The sequence below is a fragment of the Neofelis nebulosa genome, chromosome 16 (genome assembly GCF_028018385.1).
Source record: "Neofelis nebulosa isolate mNeoNeb1 chromosome 16, mNeoNeb1.pri, whole genome shotgun sequence".
Taxonomy (NCBI): Eukaryota; Metazoa; Chordata; class Mammalia; order Carnivora; family Felidae; genus Neofelis; species Neofelis nebulosa.
This window is the reverse complement of record NC_080797.1, coordinates 37,327,241-37,346,889: the sequence shown is the minus strand read 5'-3', so window position 1 is coordinate 37,346,889 and position 19,649 is coordinate 37,327,241. Positions and strand designations below refer to the sequence as shown.

General features: G+C 51.3%; 1 protein-coding gene across 1 annotated transcript; it reads left to right on the top strand.

Annotated features, from left to right (window-relative positions):
• Positions 1–10,548: 10,548 nt before the first annotated feature.
• LOC131497535 (transcription factor CP2-like protein 1) lies at positions 10,549–19,448 on the top strand. Its single transcript, XM_058703908.1, is given in 15 exon segments — positions 10,549–10,800; positions 10,802–11,042; positions 11,178–11,251; positions 12,006–12,111; positions 12,220–12,326; positions 14,699–14,851; positions 15,077–15,187; positions 15,677–15,774; positions 15,992–16,046; positions 16,323–16,416; positions 16,812–16,902; positions 17,361–17,443; positions 18,089–18,234; positions 18,376–18,427; positions 19,041–19,448. Coding segments are annotated over 15 exon segments (1,494 nt in total). The 5' UTR covers positions 10,549–10,755; the 3' UTR covers positions 19,079–19,448.
• Positions 19,449–19,649: the final 201 nt, after the last annotated feature.

The following is a 19,649-nucleotide window of genomic DNA, read 5'->3' as shown; positions in this document are numbered from 1 at the left end:
GAGATGGGCGGAGCCTGGGGGGGGCTCGACAAGATGGGGAGGAGCCTGAGGGGTAAAGAAGTGAGGAGGAAGTGGTTTTACACTAAAAGACCCGGAATGGGGGGCGTGACAAAGTGGAGGAAAGATTTGGCAGATCACATTCGAGTCTGGGCGGGATTGAGGGAAACAGAAAAAAGGTTGGATCTGCAGGATAGCTGAGAGTGAGATCGAAGTTAGGACCCTCTGATAGCGAAGTAGTGGACAAATATGGACCCTTCTGCCGCATTAACTGGATGTCTCTGCGAGGGAGACTCCCAATATGCACACCCCTGGACTATGAGGTAGGGGCTTCTTTAAGAGAGAAGGGACAATTTAGCATCATGTGTCAAAGGCCAGGCCTGACAATCCCTCCTTTGTGGTTTGGAAAGCAGGACAACCACATTCCTTTCCAGGCTTCCTGTTTGGACTTCAGCAGAGAAGGGGGCTTCAGTCCCCACACCTAAGGTCCCCAAACCTTTCCAAGACACATCCTCCCTCCTAAAGATCCTGCCACAAGTGGAGTTAGATCAGGGTGTAGGAAGAAGGGGTAGGGAAGAGGGTTCTTACTCTCCAGGTTGTTCCCTGTCCGCTTGGCCTAAAGGTATCTCTTTAATGCTTGTTGCTTACCTGCCATTTTCCTAGTCCTCCTCCCTCACCTCCAGCCCTCTTTCTTCCCGGCCCTTCTGGCCCTGACCAAATCTCCTGGCCTGTCCAAAGAAAGGGAGGTAGTTTGGGGACTGAAGGACTCCTTCCTTAGGTGTGGGTGGAGGAACTTCTGGATCAAAGTCTCCCTCCTCCAGGGGCTCCTCTGCTGTGGGTGATGAGATTGGAGGGGAAGGTGGCACTTGAGAGGGTCCTGCCTTTATGCCAGCCCTGGAGAACAGAGGCTGAGCCCTGTGTCCTCCTTCCTGCCAGCCCCTGCACACAGCCATTCATTCATGCAATCTCTGTCCTCCCAAGAGTGAGCTCACCATTGGAGCACTGCTCAGGTTACTGTGTCCAGGAATAGAGATTTATTTGCCAGTGGCAGAAGTAGGACAAGGGCAGAAGTGAGGGTTGGTGGTTGTGGGGGCTTAGTTCCCTCCCCCTCCAGGTCCACCCACTGCAGCGGCAGACTGACTCTGAGTACAGCCTTCCTGAAAGGAGCTTCAAAAGATCCTGGCCTCGGCCCTCAAGCCAGTCTCCCCAAAGGCCTGTTCACTAACCAGCCTTCCCTCAATCCCTTCTGAAGTGAGGGCTACCGTCTTCCCTCCTGCCCAGCCCAGATTAGCCCAACATCTCTACCTGGGCAACTCAGACTTAGGGAGGCTTGAAGCACCCTGAGATAGGATCATCAGGCCCTCGGTCTATCCTGGGCTGGAACAAACAGGGGCCTCTTCTGTAATAAAGACCTCTCGAGGGGAGGTACCCCTGTTTCCCCACCAACAGCAGAAGTTCTGAGTTCCTTAGACTCTAATACCTAGATGATCACTAATTAACCGTGTAACCTTGGGTAGGCAGCTAAACCTTTTAGAGCCTTGATTTCTTCTTCAGCAAAATAGAGATAGTGCCTACCTCACTGTCAGAGTGAATGAGACAGTTCCCCTCAGCCCAGGGAAGACAGGCAGGGAAAGTTATTTTCTTCTTTTCCTCCTTTCTTCTGAGAGATCAGTCCTTTCCCAGTGCTTTTGCTGTTAGTTCATGGAAGAACCAACTCCGAAGGAAAGTCTGACTAGACAGAGGGAAGAATTTCCAGGGGTATCAGTGCTACCAGCGACCCAGGAAAGCTAGCGAAGTCTGTAGGCCCTGGGTCCCATCTGGTGTAGGCATCAGAAGCCCGAGGTGGGGCAAATGTGGAGGAGGCAGGGGGCTGGATCCCATGACCTCTGGATGTCCTTTCTGGCCTGCGGCCTTCGTGTTTCAGAGCAGTCTTTCATGAACTAAGTCTGAGTCATTGCTTCAGTGCTGACAACTCCCTCTGCAGTGACTGGGGACAGAGCAGGAGTAGCAGGGCTAGCTTCTGGAGAAGAAGGAACATTGTCCCATCTCAGAGTCAGAGGGGCAGCTATGAGGAGTGGGCAGAGCAAGGGCAAGGTGCTATCGGAGGGTAAGTAGCAGTCACACACAGAGGGAAGGCTCCCTAGGCCAGAAGTCATAAGAGAACTATCGGGAGGGAGCCTCTTAATAGGAGAGCTCCATGAGTGGGTGCTAGGCTCTTGGGAGCCTGAGGACAGAGGGATGGACCAGATGACTCCAAACTGCATGCGGCTCAGTGTTCAGCACACTAAGAAAAGCTGGTTCTCAGGGCACCTGGGTGGCCCAGCATCTGACTTTGGCTCAGGGCATGATCTTGCGGTTCTTGACTTTAAGCCCCGCATGGGCTCACTACTGTCAGTGTGAAACCTGCTTCGGAGCCTCTGTCCTGCCCCCCCTTCCCCTTCCCCATTGCTCTCTCTCTTAAAAATAAATAAAAACATTTAAAAATAATTTTTAAAAAAGCTTAGAGAAAGAAAGAAAGAAAGAAAGAAAGAAAGAAAGAAAGAAAGAAAGGACTGGTTCTCATCCTGGTCTGCCCTTTTCTTCCTGTTCTGTGACCTTGAGCAAAGACCTTTCCATCTCTGGAGGGACTTCGGTTTCTTTCTTTTTAGATTGGCAGAATTGGAATAGTTTAGGTTGAAATGGAGACCTGGATTAGAATAGGGGCAATAATTGTATATATCTCTTAGTGTACTTTTGAGGGTTAAATGAGTTAATATACAGGGGTGCCTGGGTGGCTCAGTTGGTTGGGTGTCCGACTGTGGCTCAGGTCACGATCTCGTGGTTTGTGAGTTCGAGTCCCGCGTCGGGCTCTGTGCTGACAGCTCAGAGTCTAGAGCCTGTTTCAGATTCTGTGTCTCCTTCTGCCCCTCCCCTGTTCACGCTCTGACTCTCTCTGTCTTTCAATAATAAATAAATAAATAAATAAATAAATAAATAAATAAATAAATAAATAAGTTAACATACATAAAGAGCTGGACAGAGTAAGGGCACAAAAAATGGTTTTTATCTATCAATCTACCTATTTATTTATTTAGGGATACTTGGCCTCAAGCCTGCAGGTAAGCTTCAGGGAGTTCATGAATGCCTTGAAGCTGTGTAAAATGTTGGGGGATCAGCATTCTCTGGGGGACAGTCTAGAGCTTTCATCTTCTCCTCAGAGAATCTAAAATCCCCAAAAGGTTAAAAGAACCATTGGCCTGAATGACCCCCAGGGCCCCTCCACTTTAAGCAGTTTGAGATTCTCTGATGGGAGGGATTGCTTCTCTTTCCGTAAGGAATGACCTATTTTCTGCCATGAACACCTTCAGTTCAAGCCCCTCCCTGCTGTGGCCTCTGCCCTTATGAGTTGCCAAGGAGAGCTCAAGCTGAAAACATGAGTGGCTGGTCTTTTTCCTCCAGCTTTAGAATTGGAGCTCCTAGGGTGGGGAGTCTGTCATGGTTGAGGTCAAGTCTGGTTCTCACTTCCCAGCTGAGGAGAGGAAGAGGGCCCAGCCCAGTGGGGCTGGGGACAAGAAGAACACAGTGAGAGGGCCTGCCTTGCCCAGTCTCCCCTACCTCCCCCTGCTGGCCCACTGGGGCCCCAGAGGCAGATACCGCTCTAATGAGCTAAGGTCCATGGCAGGCATCAGTAATTACGATTTTATGGAAATCTAGAAGGCTCTTACGCAAGTGCCTGACACACTTCCCGGCTGTGGCATCTGGGACAGCCAGGTCCCCAGGGGCTGGAGGAGAGCCCTTCCACCCCCTGCTGCCACCAACCCCTGGAGCTCGGGACACTGGCATAAAGCCTCCCTCCCACTGCCTGTGGCACTGTCCCTAACACATTCTGGGTGAGCTGTTCTCTCTGTCTGTGCCCCAGGCTCCCTGGAGGGGAACAGCATGGACTCTGGTGTGTGCAATCCCTCCTCCCCTCCCCAGCCAAGCTGAGGCTGTCCGGAAGACCTGTTTGGGTTATTTCCCTCTGCTCTATGAAGAAAACCACTCATTCCTGAAAGATGTCCCCTTCTATTCTGTTTCTTTTCTCCTTGAGGCTGAGGACATAGGGCTGACAGTAGTCATGGGGCCAGAAGCCGCTTGCTTCACCTCTCCCCGGGCCCTGTGCCAGTTTGCCACCCCCGCCCCACTTCCCATGCCTCTGATAGTGTCCTAAAGCCACTGCTTTCTTTCTCTAGTCCATTCCCCCTACCCACCCACGAAGCATGTGTTACCAAGGTAACAGCAATATCATCACTTTGGGGTGAGCAAGGGGGTGGAACTCAGTGGACTGGTAGAGGGGGTGCTGTTAGGGGTTACAATTTTGGAGGGATGAACACTCATGGGCCCCCAAATTCTTAAGGAGGATCTTTTGCTGGAGAGTGGCCCTGGGCATGGACTGGGGCGGGTGGTTACCAAGACCTGGTGGAAAAGAGGGAGGATGAAGTCTGGAAGCAGCTGGATCCAGGTGTTAGAGGTGAGGGTGATTCCTGCTGACTATGCTGGAGAAGCATGAGGGGGACAATGCCAAGGAAAAGTTGAAGCAGGGACAGTGGCATCTGCTTTTAACTCCTCCCTTGGGGTCCGGCTGCTTAGCTCATCCTAGGGAGAGGCATTCCTACTGGGAGAGGCTGGAGACTGCACAGAAAGCAACACTGGGTGTCCTTCAGGGAGGGGCGTCTAGGTGGCGCCTTTGAGGGTCTACATTTGATACATCTAAATCATGAGGTCCTACTAGATGCCTCCAGTGGCTCTGGGCACCAGGAGCGCCTGATCCTTGCACCCAAGGCCTTCTTGTACATCCTGACCCAGAGAGCACCATAATGCAAAAGTTTCTCTGAGCTGACTTGGGGTACAGAGCCGCAAGCTGAGTTGATAGAGGCCATGAAGCGGACCCGAAGGCAGAAGGCCCAGGGTATTCCAGCAGAGGGAACAGCCTGGGCAAAGGCAGAGAGGGGTGGAACAGAACAGCCTGTCATGGACACAGCAGGTAAGCAATGGGAAGAGGTGAGAAGGAAAGGCAGATGAAAGTAGACGGACAGCCCTGAGTGCTAAGCCTGGAAGCTGGGTCTTCCACCAAAAGTAGCTTCTCAACCTCGCTCACTGGAGCCCCGCTGAGCAATCCAGCAGTGCCCTGGAGGCATGGGGGTGGGGGAAGGAGAGGAGGCAAAGCGGTTTGGTCAGAACTTAAAAGGAATTTAGATACATGGCTCTATATTAAATGTTTCTGCAAGCCTTGCATTTGACTCCAAGAATATTCATATTGGTTTTTCTGCCAGAAAAACTGATTTGAAGCACTAACCATTACGTGCCATCGGTGCCCTGGAAGATGGACCAAGGGGTTTCCATAGCCCAGCTTGAGAATGGCGCTGAGAGCAGCGGAGGCTGGAGGTCATGGGGGTTCTCTGCTGAGCAGTGGTGGAGTCATTTCTATGTCTTAGGGAGAACGCTCCGGCTCCCAAAGGCAGCAACATGGAAACAGGGAGCTGGAGTAGTGAGCTTTTGGGGTCTTCTGGCCAAAAGCTTCACTATGGGGATGGACAGGACACATTCCTGTGTCTTGGCCTGCGTAGATGACAGGTGTGCAGGACAGTGAGGTGACTCAAGTTCTAGCCCATTCGTTCCTAGCTCATAGACTTGGACAACTTGCATGCCTGTGTCTCCTAGTGTGTAAGTGGGAATCATCATACCTCATGGGCGGTTGTGGTGGGTAGTGGGGCGGGTCCCCTCTCCCTGGATCATACAAACCTAAAACTGCTTGCCTTGCCTGCAATGCCTTTCCTCCCTGCTACAGCTCATCCCAAAGGAATTCCCAAGTCAAACAGGACCCCTATCATAGGCAAACTGTCCGAGACCACAAATCCTGCTTCCTGCCCCTCCCACTGCATCATTAGCACACACACACACACACACACACACACACACACACATACACACACACCCCTCTATTAAAACCACAGCAGCCCAGCTACTGTCATTCATATTATTCATCCTCAGGGCTCACAGCCCAGGAGCGGAATGGAAAATATTTTGTCCCCATCTTGCATCTGGAAAGCCAGAGCTCAGAAAAGCCCCAGGTCTCTGACATCACTGGAATCAGACCCAGGAACCTGGGTCTGATACTTCTTTGGGAGTTGTTGAATGAATGAATGAATGAATGAATAAGGAACACTTCCCCCATCAGCCCTTTTCCCTTGGGGGAGTGGTAGACCTCATTCCTTAGCTCTCTAGGTTGGAATGTTGCCTGGAGATTAATTTTAAAATTCCGTAACATATTTATCAGGCAGAGTGGGGGCATATACAGTGATTAAGAGCAGGGACTGTGACCCAGATGGCCTAGGTTCAAACCCTGGCTCTATCTTCTCTTAGCTGTGTGACTTGACCTAGCTACTTAACCTCTCTGAGCCTCAGTATCTCCATCTGTATAATGGGGGGAAGGTGATAATAGAATAATAGAAAAAAACAGCGTCAACATTAGACGATAGATCGGTTGAAAAGCACTCTAGTTGTATGAGCACGGAAGAACTATTTATTAAATAAACAGACCCTCTTCACTTACAAATGCTTCATATGATGTGGGATACATACCCGGGATATATGGAGAAAGATACATCTACATTTAGTAAGGACTTAATTATTATCTCATTCAGTTTGTACTCTAGCCCTATGGGGCAGAGGCTCTCATCATCCCCTTTTCATAATTACAGAATGAGACTCACTCAGAAAGGTTGCTAATTGCCCAAAGCCGTCTATGCTTGAACTCAGAGTCGATCTCGAGATACAAACTCTTAACCCCAACGCTGGTGCACCTCTCTTAGTCCCTACCCTCAAGGGGCTTCCACTCTGATGGGAAAACAGACATTGGACAAAGTACACAAAAGAATGAACAGCTGTGAAGGATTTGATGAAGGGCGGACACAGGACATGGAGAACATAAGCACCAACTGGCTGGGCTGCAAGAAAGCTAAGAAGCAGGCAGTATGTTTGAAGTGGGAACAGAGAGTACTTTTCCAAGGGGAGACTTTCTGGGAGGTTCAGAGGGACTAAGGACAAAGGATTGGGTGCTTAGAGCCATGCCTGTGTGCTAACTCTAGGGGGCGCTGTTTGGTGCAGAGCAGCGCACCCAGAGGAGGCAGAGACTGGTTGGGAGGTGGGGCCACCTCCTGGGGTGGGGCATTTGTGTGCACAGGCACGCAGACCACACAGGGATTGCCATGTTCCTTTTTTAAAATCCTTTTGCCAGCAACTCAGGACCCAGAACTTTTGACCACCAATGTGGGGTGGGGGGGGAGCAGGGGACGCCTGAGCCCTGGATAGGGCAGGATTCCACCCACCTAGGTACCCTGCCGGAGGTCCCACACACCCTAGTGTGAGGGAGGGAGAGAGAGATAGAGCCTCTTACCTTGTAGGCACTCGATAATATTTTGTTGAATGAATGAATGAATGAATGAATGAATAAGGAACACTTCTCCCAGCCCCTCTTTCTTTGAGGGAGGGGTGGACCTCATTCTCCAATTCTCTAGGTTGGAATGTTGCCTGGGGATAGAAAACAAAACAGAACAAAACATTTTGGTCAGAGGAGAAGGACACTGAATTGTTATTTTTCAGCAATTTTTACAGATAAAAAGTTGCTGCCTTGGTTTAGGGAACCCAAGGGGTATTATTAGGATTGGGTTAGGCCATGGCCTAGAAAATGACAGAGTATTTGGGGTGGGGGTGGGGGGAATCAATTAAAAAAAATCTCACCCAAAAATTGACCCTGAAATTATCTGTATGTGGGGAAGTTTCGGGGCCAGTTATGTCTGTACCTCCCAGGACGGGCTTTGGTGGGGACCCTGAGGGTGGCAGATACGACCACCCCAATGGGGGCTCATGAGGATTAAACCCTGGAATAACATTCAGCTGCGTAGAATTTCTTTCAGTCCTCACTACCACACTGAATGGGAGGGAGCACTTGTCCCTATTTTACGAAGGAGGAAAGGGGGTTTAGGAAGGTAAAGTACCTACAGTGCCCTGGGCAGGGCCTGAGACTCTTCTGAGAGTAGGACCAGAAGTTTCTCAAGGCCTCTCTGGGCCTGAGGATGGACTATTCAGACCCCATGCTGTGCTGGCTGAGGGGGCACAGGGAGAGTGAGGTGGGGGCTGTGACTGGCCAGGCTCCATCGTCCCCAAGCCCAGCTCTTTTTCTTAGAGGGAGAGCCAAGGAAAACCAGGAACAGGCCCAACACCATCTGGATGGGGACAGAGTACAGAGACGCTGAGATGGGTGGAAGCAGTAGCCAAGAGAGCTGGGGAGAGGCAGCCTCAGGGGGGAAGAGGAAGGATACAGACAGCTTTGGAGGTGGAGGCTGAGTGGTAGGGAACTGGGTTCTGGGATTGGAGTCCCACTCCCCTCACCAGCTCCTCACAGTGTCCTGGAAAGGGGCCTACACCAGCCTCTACCTTCTCTACCTCCGCCCCAATAACAAGCCTCCACCCACCTGCTCATGTCCTCTGCCCTCCCCTCACCATCACTCCTGCACCCTGATCTGCTCAGGCCAGGGCCAAGCCCTACTGGGTCCCCTCCCATCCCCCTTCCCCTGGCTTTCCTGGAAACCTGCTCTGTCCAGCCTTGGAGGGTTTCCTGGGGGCCTTCTGGCCTTGAACTCGACTTTGGGCAATGGGTAGGTTCTCAAAGTCTTGGCGAACTTGTCATGGGGATCTTGGGGACTCAGGCTTCTTTGGTCTCTACTGGCAGGAATGTCCCCACCCCCCCCTACTTTTCCTCTCCACTTCCATTTTTGTCTGGTTTCATGGGAGGAGAAAGCATATACGGAGGTGCCCTGCCTGGTGTTGGAGGGGGTTCTCTTTGGTTTTCTCTCTCTCTCAGGTAGGCCCCCCAGAATCACAAAACCTGGATAGCTAGGGTCACATGAGGTCAGACCACATCTTTAGAGGGTTGTCTCTGCTCTTTGCAAAGCCCTCATCTGTTTATACCAAACACAGTAGTGGGGGGTGGGCCCAGGGACCTGTGTACAGTGACAACAGGGGCTGAGTGTGGGGAAGGAAACTGTCCCCCAGGCAGACCTTATTTGTCTATAAACACAGTCCACCCCATGCCCCCGGGGCAGAGGGGGGGCAAAGCCACCAGCCTGACTGGGACTCCTCTCCTTCTACTGCCCTGGGAGGGGGCCCAGACACACACCCCTGCCTCCCCACATATGGGCTCTCCCTTCTAGCACCACTGAGTTGTTTCCACAGCAAGCTGGACTATGTTCTGTAAACTGCAGTCCCCTAGTCAGGCAGCCCCCAGCGAAAGGACAGGTGTCCTGCCATCACTGCACCTGTGTGTGTGTGTGTGTGTGTGTGTGTGTGTGTGTGTGTGTGTTAGGGGGCAAGTGGGGGAGAAGGGGGAGGCCGATGGGGATAAAGGCCTTTTGTAGGTCCATGCAATGCCCTGTATCTGCTTCTCCTGTCCCCTCCAGTGGTCAGGCTCCTCTCACAGGGTCATGTGAGGGGTCCAGGCCCACGAGTCTCCAGGATTCTACATGTTTTACGGATCTAGGACCAATCTTGAAGCCCGAGGGTGCCCCTCGGTGCCCCCGAGACTCTTGGGGAACAGTGGGGAGTGGATGTCCATCCCTGAGACTTTGTTTTGCTGCACCACCATATCCCCTTTGAGTTAATGATTGGTGGGGAGCCCTGGGCACACCGTTTCTTGATTCCCCCCAGCTTGGGCTGCCTGAAAGGTCCCATGTTTCCTAGAGCCCTGGGTGCTCAGCCAATAAGAGGCTCCCAGCCTTGCCCCACCCTTTCGTGGGTTTGCTTGTGTGTATAAAGGTGGATAGTCCAGTGGGTCCAGCCCAGCCCAGTGCCGAAGTCTCTGTCACACAGCTGGCTCTGCTCCCTTTCCAAGATGCTATTTTGGCACAACCAGCCAGAGCACCTGTGGCCCAGCCCTGGGGAACTGTACCCCGGGCCTCCAAGTGGCTTACTCAGGTAAGGGCCTGAACCCCTCCCTGCAGATTCCAAGGAAGGGCCTGGTCTGAGTTGCAATGGGCAGGTAGGGCCATCTGTTTGAAGACAAGGGGGGTGGGCTTCCTGTTCTTGGGCTCCTTTGGGGGTGGAGAAGTGGATCCTGGGACACCGGGTGTTTAGTGGATCTTAGGACATCTCAAAACACCCTGATCACCCACCCTCTCGGGGCACTTTTGTTGGGCTTGGTATCAGACAAGCCCTGAGACTGCAAACAAATAAGTGATGGCAGATTTTTTTTTTTTTTTTTAACATCAGAGTGCGAGCAGGGCAAGAGCAGAGAGAGAGAAAGAGAGAGAGGGAATCCCAAGCAGGTCCTGCCAGGACAAAGCCTGACTCGGGGCTTAATCCCATGAGCCTCGAGATCATGACCTGAGCTGAAATCAAGAGCCTGATGCTTAGCCGACTGAGCCACACAGGCGCCCCGAGGGCAGATTTTTGTAGATGTTTGGTAGTATCTGAAATGTGCACCTTAGGAGCGCCTGGGTGGCTCAGTCGGTTGAGCGTCCGACTTCGGCTCAGGTCATGATCTCGCACTCTGAGTTCGAGCCCCGCGTCGGGCTCTGTGCTGACAGCTCAGAGCCTGGAGCCTGTTTCGGATTCTGTGTCTCCCTCTCTCTCTGACCTCCCCCATTCATGCTGTCTCTCCCTGTCTCAAAAATAAATAAACGTTAAAAAAAAAAATTGAAATGTGCACCTTAAAGGAGATTTCCCAGGAGCCAGAGGAGTTGAATGGGGGACTCTCAGGCCCTGGCTGCTGCTGGGGTGCCTTGGCTCATCTGGAGGATATGGCAGGCAGAGTCAAAGCCCCATAGGGGAAGGGATGGACAAGGCGGAAAGCCGGAGGTGCTCTCCTCCCCCTGGCAGGGAGTCCCTGCCCTTGCCCTACCTGAAGCAGGAAGAGCTGCACAACATCCCCAGCTCGGAGCCTCCCTGCCCCGCCTTCCAGTATGTGCTCTGTGCAGCCACCTCGCCGGCAGTGAAGCAGCAGGAGGAGACCCTCACCTACCTGAACCAAGGTATGCTGGGCCTGGGGAAGGAGAGGGCTTAGTGGGGCAGCAAGCTCTGGCGGCCGAGCCCAGTGCGGGATGGGAATGGCAGGCACCATCTCTGCCCACAGAGTGGGGCTCGCACATCCCCTTGATCTCTCCCAGGCCAGTCCTATGAGGTGCAGATGCTCTGCAACCCCAAGCTGGGTGATACTACCCAGTGGGCCCGGCTGTTGAAGGTAGGTGCATTCCCCTCCAGAACTGGCAAGGGTTGGGTATGACTGTCCATCTGGGCAGGAAGCCAATGTCATCACGGTGATGTCACTGTCAAGCAGAACCTCTCAAGTCCACCTTTTAATTTTACCTTCACAGCAGCACATTGGTGGGCAGGAGTTGTTGAGGAAGGAGGCACAGAGAGGTTAAGTATTTTCTCAAGGACACAAAGTAGCAGATCCAGGATTGAGAAATACATTTACATAGCATTATTCACATGCATGAGTCCTTCTGTCCAAAAAAAAAAAAAAAGTATATATTTAGCCCCAATTCATTGCCAGAAACTGTTCTATGAGCTAGAGATTCAACAGTAAAGAGGCAGATGTAGTTCCCTTCCTCAGGGGGCTTGCATTCTACTGAGACAGGCATGTTAATTACACAAATTATATGCAATTACACATTCATTTCCCAATTGCAAATTGAAAAGTGCTGCAAGAAAAGAAACAGAGTGACTAAGAGTGGGAAGGGAGTAACTCACCCATTTCACAGATAAGGAAACTGAGGCTCAGGGTCTCTAGGTTACTCCCCCAGTCTCACAGCTTGAGAGTGGCAGTTGGGCATCTGGACACAGACCTGGTGATCTCAGTGCTTGTGGGCCCTGAGGCTGGGAAGCAAGGTGGGGGCGAGGGTGGGATGGTTGGCCTACGGCCGCTGTGGGAACTGGTTCCCGAATGCCCAAGCACCCTCTGACTCGTGAGCCCTGCCTTCCTGTGCTCACAGAGTGTGGTGCGTGTGGTTTTCCATGACCGGCGCCTGCAGTACACGGAGCAGCAACAGCTGGATGGGTGGAGGTGGAGCCGGCCAGGGGACCGCATCCTGGACATCGGTGAATGGGGAGGGACGGGGGAGCCTTCAGGGCCGCTTTCCGGCTTGGAAGGCTTTGTGGATGGGGACGGCTGAGGCTTGCTCCTTGCTTGCCATCCTGTGCCTGCAGATGTGCCACTGTCCGTGGGGGTGATAGAGCCCCAAGTGCTGCCCTCACAGCTCAACACGGTGGAATTTCATTGGGACCCGACCAAGAGGACCTCCCTCTTCCTGCAGGTGAGTCTGGAGGTCAGATGGGAGTGGCAGCAGCTCAGGTGGGAAAGGAAGGTGAGTTTGGGGGTGAAGGAACACGAATAGACCACTTCCAGAAAGCACCTGGAGGATACAATATGGCTGAATGTTTATTGACTCTCACCACAGGGAAACACTTGTTAAAGCTGAAAGCAATGGAAGAAGGTACAGAACTCAGGTAGAATTTAGCTTCTACCTGAGTAGAATAAAAAGTCATTGGTCTGCAATACATAGGGAAAATTAAAAGGAGACATTAAGTGGGAAAAACAGTTGCCATAAATTACATATAATGTGTTGGAGCCTCAATATATAAAAAGTTCTCATATATCAACAAGAAAACATAGATGAAAGTTCAACAGAAAAACGGGCAAAGGGTACAAGCAGACAATTTATACAAGGATACAAATTGCCAATAAATGTAGACAGTGCAACCTCAGAAAATGCTAATTAGGGACACCTGGGTGGGTCAGTCAGTTAAGCATCTGACTGTTGATTTCGGCTCAGGTCATGATCTCATCATTTCTAGGATGGAGCCCCATGTTGGGCTCTGTGCTGGCAGCACAGAGCCTGCTTGGGATTCTCTCTCTCCACATCTCTCTGCCCCTCTCCCACTCATGTGTGCACGCATGCTCTCTCTCTCTCTCTCAAAATAAATAAACTTTAAAAAATTATATAAAAAAGAAAATTCTAATTAAAATGTGTGTGCGTATATATATATATATACATATATATATATATATACACACACACACACACACACACATATATATGCGTGTGTGCGTATATATATATATATATACACACACACACACACACATATATATATGACTGGCAAAGACTTAATTAGTGCACTCATTCTGTGGGTAGAGTGGCACTTGGGCAAAATTTATTAAATTTTATGTTTTATGTTTCTACTCTTTTACCCAGTCGTTCCATTTCAAAAAGTTATCCTGTAGCAGCGTTCAATAAGTACACAAAGATATATTGACCAGCTCTTCATAGAACCACTCTTTCTCATATTAAAAGATTTTAATTGCCCATGGGAAGATAATTGCTTTTTTTTGGAAGAGGATTGATTTTTACATAAGTTTTAGGGAAGACTTACAATGGAAATTATGTAGCCAGTAAAATGATGTCTAATAACAAGAGAAACTGCTTTCCTAAAAGGAAAGAGACAGAAGACAAACTTGTATTTAAAGTTTGAATTCCATTTTACAAAAATAAAAACATGTATGTGTATACACAAGTTATATTTCTTTTTCCCTTTTTCTTGCCCAGAGAAGACAGAGGAAGAAACAATCCTTGAATGTTAACAGTCTGTCTCGGGGGGTGGGGTGGGGTGGGGGGCTGTATTCTTCTTTACCCGGCTTCAGCATTCTCTATATTTCCTTGAATAGATTTCCCTTTATAATCTAACAATATTGTCAAAAGTCACCCGTATGTCACTTTTTTGAGTGCTCGCTATGGTCTAAGCACCTGGACTGGGAAGTCAGGCAGATGTGGCACAATTTCACTTCCACCACTCCCTCATGTGACCTTGCTCAGGTCACATGATCTCTGGGAGCCTTCGTTTCCCTACCTGTGAAGTTGGACCCTTTAACTGTTCTTTGCAGGATTGTGGGAGGGCTATAGTGGGCAGTGGGGGTGAACAGAGGGGAAGACCCCGCTTGCCCTTGGAATCCTGGGACCAGGCAGAACACAGAGGCTGCAGGCTGCGTGCGGTGGAAGCTAGGAAGGCTTCCTGGAGTAGGCTGTTAGATTTAGCAAATAAAATACAGGACACTCAGTTAAACTTGAATTTCAGATAAAGAACTTTTTAGTAGAAGAATGTCCCATGAAATATTTGGGACATATTTATGCTAAAAAAATTTACCTGTTGTTCATCTGAAATTCAAATTTAACTGGGCATCTGTATTTTAACTGGCAACTCTACCCTGGAATGGGACCTGCTGGCATATATGTGAGCGGGCAGAGCTTTCCAGGTAGAAGATTCTAAGAAGAACCATGCAAGTGTGTTGGGCGTCATGATTAGGCTGGCTAGGTGGGGCAGTGTGTTCATTGATGGGTGAGAGAGAGCAGCCATGCAGAAAGGCTTGACTTGATTCTTTAAGGTGCTCCAACATGAGGGTGAGGAGCTTTGCTTCTCAACCCATAACCATGGGGAGCTACTGAAGGATTTTGAACAAGGGAAAGAACCTAATAAAGTTATGCTGTCAGAAACAAACTCTGGTTGGGGATGGCAAGTTGCTGTGGTAAGAGGCTGACAGGTGACAGGCAGGTAACAAGTGTTAGGTGAGCTTTCTTGAACTGGGTGGGACTTGTGATCACCCTGCTTTCTCTTTGCTTCTTCGCCTCAGGTTCACTGCATCAGCACCGAGTTCACTCCTCGGAAAAAAGGTGGAGAGAAAGGTGTCCCCTTCCGCCTCCAGATTGACACTTTCAAGCCCAGTGACAAGGAGCTGCCGCCTGAGCACCTGCACTCAGCTGGCTGCCTCATCAAGGTGTTCAAGGTACAGGCAGTTCCTGCCCCCTCTCTCTCAGGACCGTCACCCTGCCTGGCTGGCTGTGTGGATGCCAGTCCTGCTTTGCTGCGTCCCCTCAGCCCGCAGTTCCCTTCTCTGTACAACAGAGGGATGGGGCTTGATCTCTTTCTTAGAGCCCCATCCGCAAAGGGGAAGTGGGCGGGTAAAGGGGTGGGGGGGCTGCTCTGCGCTTCCCTTGTCACTCTCCTGTAGCCCAAAGGAGCTGACCGGAAGCTGAAAACAGACCGGGAGAAGATTGAGAAACAGCCCCTGCACGAGAGAGAAAAGTATCAGGCTGCCAGTGAGACTACGGTCTTCCTGGAGGTGTGTGCCTTGGTGGTGGGGGCAGGAGCGCGGGTTTAGAGGAAGGATCCTCATTGGACACATGGGGAAATTGAGGCCCGAGGGCCGTGGCTGCTCCAGGATCATCACATCCCCCAGTGATTCCACCCGTTACCTGCAAGGACACGCTGCACCGTCTGTTGTTCAAGACCCAGGCGCTTAACTTCTTCCAGGCTGCTTCTCCTGCACCCACCATCGCCCCACCCCGCTTCTGCCCCCCTCTGCCCGGAGCACTTCCCTTCCTGCCGCTGCTCCTGGAAGCCTCCCCCAGCTTCCCCAGCCAGACCGGCAGGCTGGTTTACGCTCTTGCTTTGAGCGGAATTTGGTCTACTTGTCAGGGACTCCTAGAGCAGGGACCAAGTCTGGCCCCAGGCAGGCCCCTTGTCAGCTCTCAATCGGCGAGAGGTGAGGGAACAGCCACCAATGCCCTCGGAATGTCTGGGCTGAACCTTGCTGCTTGTTTGCCCACAGTGTTCACCGTGGCCAGATCCCAGTGCAGGGCCCCACCCGCCTCTCAGCCCTCTTGCCCTCACCTCTCCCCACGCCTGCAAGCTCCTGTCCACGGAGAGGTGAGGCGGGATGGGCGCCTCTCAGCCCTTTGGGGCCAGCGTGAAGAGAAGGGCTCCTCAGCCTGGGCATCCGGGGAGGGGCAGGACTGAGGGCGCCCCTGAGGGGAAGAGGCTCAGCTCTGTGCCCTTTGGGTAACACCAGCAAGCTCTGCACGCCAGGGAAGGGTGGGTGGGGCTGGAGACCGGCTGCACTGCTGTCTCTCTGCTCCCCCCACAGGCTCTGCTCCTCCCCACCGTTCGCCTTGGACACTTTGGGGGGCAGCCCCGCTGAGGTGCGTCTTCGCTTTCCAGTCCCCCAACCTCTATCTCAAACCCTTCTCAGGGCTTTATCGCACTCTCCAGAATAGGGTGGCTCTGCCCCCTGGTGGACAGAGGTTGTATGGCCACAGATGGCAAAACTTCCCCATAGGACTGGGCACTTGCCACTCACAGGATGAGCCTAGGCTCTCAGACTTGGGGCCCCCAAGGGCAAGGGCTGTTTCTCCTACCCCTTGCTCTCAAGTCCATGGGTCCATGGTGGTACCTGGACTGCCCTCTTTATGCCTCAGGATCTGAGCCCTGGAGCCTCCATCCTAGAGACACAGCAGTGGTTGCACCGGCACCGGTTCTCCAGCTACTGCCGGATGCTGGCCAACTTCACTGGTGAGGCTGGCATCTGGCAGGGACCGTACCTGTGGGGGACTGAGGGCAGAACACTCAGGCAGGAAGCCTGCCTATGGTCCTGGCTTGCTGTGTGTTCTTCAGCTAACTTTTAGTTGGGACTAAGAGTTGCCAGGCACTATGCCTGCTAGGCTCTCTTCTCATGTATTATCCCGTATAATTTATATACTACCCATAAGGAGAGGGCTCGGAGAGGTTAAACAACTTGCCCAAAGACACACAGCTAACAAGCAAGTGGCAAAACGGGGATTTGAATCCAAGTTTGACCCCCATGTCTGGACATAATAGGGTTATTTGTAGACTAATGTTGGACTGTGTCCCTTGCCATCCTCGATCCTGGGACTCTTCCCCAAATCTGGCCCTGTCTGATTCTGCAGGCACTGATCTGCTGAAGCTTACCCGCCGGGACCTTATCCAGATATGTGGGGCTGCCGATGGGATCCGCCTTTTCAATACTCTTAGAGCCAGGTGCTGGGCATGGCCAACCAGGATCTTTTTCCCTCTGTAGTGGCATTTACCAAGTTCAGCTTGTGGTTGTGTCTCATGGAATGTTCAAGCTGGAAGGTACCTTAAAGACCACTTAGTCCCACACACTCGTTTTACAGAGGAAGAAACTCAGGCCCAAGGACAGTGACCTACCTCTGTGACCTACCAGTCACAGAGCCAGACTGGCAGGGATGGGCTAAAGTTAGGCTCTTAGGATCTCCTTTTTCTGTAGCCATCCCATTTGCATCACTCAGTTTCTGAGGACAGAGATGGATTTTTCTCATCTTCTCTCCTCTCAGGGTTCAGCATTCATTAAATGCTTAAGAAACGCTTGGTGATCTCCCTCCCTGGAGACCTGAGAGGAGGCGGGGTCCCTCCCAGGGAGGGGGCTGTTACTTTAGGTATGAAGTGCTGATACGTACACTGTTTTCTTGGCCCAGGCCCATCCGTCACCGGCTGACTTTATATGTGGCTCAGGAGGCCTCTAGGCAAGAGAATGAGGTTCCTAAGAACCCTGACTCAGGTGAGTTCTGGCCTCTCTCTAGAAGGCAAGAAATTCAGGTGTGGCTGCATGAAACCTCTTCTGGCCTGGGTAGAGGGTGATGCTTCATCATTCCTGGGACCCAAGATGCCCTCCTTGGCATTCCCATCTTCCATGACCAGATTAGTTCTCTCCTTCCACGGTGTCTCCTGGGTTTATTTTTCCATGTTCTAATCCCCAACCCCATCTGATTTTGTCATTGTTAGTATGTGGGATTAGAAGATTATAATCTTGTTGTTGTGTTTGGGTTTCATTCATATGTAGGTGTCCCTCCCCCTTAGAGAGACACACACAGAGAGTGCCAGCAGGGTAGGGGTATAGGAGACACAGAATCTGAAGCAGGCTCTAGGCTGAGCTGTCAGTAGAGCCTGATTCAGAGCTGGAACCCACGAACCATGAGATCATGACCTGAGCCAAAGTCAGACGCTCAACCGACTAAGCCACCCAGATGCCCTTTATAGTGAGGGCCCCCCTTAGTCTGAGGCTTTCCCAAAGCTGAGAAATAAGCGGATTTATAAGCCTTTTTCTTTCCTTCTTTATGCCTTCCTGCCCCCGCCCCCCTCCCCATGAGACTGTCACTACCTCAGACCCCAACTGATCCCTGCCCTGTGCTGCCCACACCCCCAGGCTTTTATCAAGAGATCTCTCTAGATGAACTCAGTGTTGTGGAGCTGAAGGGGAAACTGGCTGAGCTCTTGGCCCTCCCAGCCAATCAGATCCACCGCCTTTTCCACCAGGGCCCTGGGGGCATCCTCATTCTCCTTGGTGACCAGGTAAAGTAGCTTGTGGTTTTCCGCCAGGCCCAAGGGCCTTGATCACTCTTCCACCTCAGGTCCAATTTCCCTGTCCCTACCCTGGCTTATTCTGTTTGGCTCTAAGAACAGAACTGTCATAGTGACCCTTCTCCCTTGTAGGTGGTTCAGAATCTTAAGGATGAATCATACTTTGTGGCTGTGGTGAAAAAAGGTAGGAGTTTTAGGAGGAGAAGTGTGTCTGACAGGCTCTAGAAAGGGTAAGATTGTGTTTATATTGTTTCTTAAATTAGATTAAAAGATTCCTTGAAGGTGCATGTAAGCTGGGGATGGGGTATGGTGTGTGCTGTGTCCCAATCAACTGGTAAGCATCTGAATGCCACCTTTGTTTGCGTCAAAGAGACAGATTCATGTAGCTACAAGCCAGCTGTTTACTGCTCAGGAAAAAACGGGACTGGATAAATGCATTTTCACAAGGGAAAAAATGTCCCAGTTTCTATGACAGGGAATTTATTAAAGGGGAAGGCAAGGCCCCTCCCTCTTCTGCCCCACCCCATCCCCCCCCCCCCCCCCAATCTTATAAGGCAGAAGGTGCTTGCCCGACATCACCCGGTGTAGAGCACCTCTGACCAGCTGGCTTCTGGTTATTCAGATGCCTGCCCTCTATCCCTCCTACACTACAGAGGGAGGGAAGCTTGCTCAAGAGGTAGATTCCAGTTGGGGCAGGAAGAACACTTGGGTGTGACAGATAACTGCAGGCTGCTTGGTTTTGGAGAAGTGGTGGTTGGCTTGCCTCATTCCAGAGGTGCCCTTTTCGCTGCTTTCAGTGCAGAATCCAGATGGCTACTACCTGGTGCTGACCTAGGCCCAGGGACATCCCAATGCAAGAGTTGGAGACTGATGCCAGCCTGGTTCTCTGGAGCCCTGTGTTCACCAGAGGTCTCGTTCAAATCTTCAGCTGCTTCACCAGGCTCCAGGTGAAGCATCGTGTACAGCTAGACAGGAGGTGAGCAGCACCCAGGCTCACATCTCTTCCTGCTCAGCAGCAGTTGTTGGAACCTGGGCACAGCCTCCCAAGCTCAGCTCAGCTGGCCAAGCCTGTGAGGCATGTAACTTGCCAATAAGGCGCTTTTGCCCCAAGCAGAGCTGCCTGAACACAGGTACATCGATCCATGCTTATTTAAAATTGTATTCACCATTTCCTTTTCTTAAAATTAAAAGTTAATTTAAAGGTATGTATCTTTAATGATTGTTCAATTTTCTTGGTGTTTTGGTCCTCTTCCTAAAGTATAGAGCTGGGTAAGGTATGGAGTCGGAGACAGAGGAATAAATAAATGTCTGGACTTTTTTTTCCGTCTCCCAACTGGTTTGCCCAAAAACTAAACACTAAAGCCTCCAAAAGACCATTCATTCAACTATCAAATCACTATGCTTAT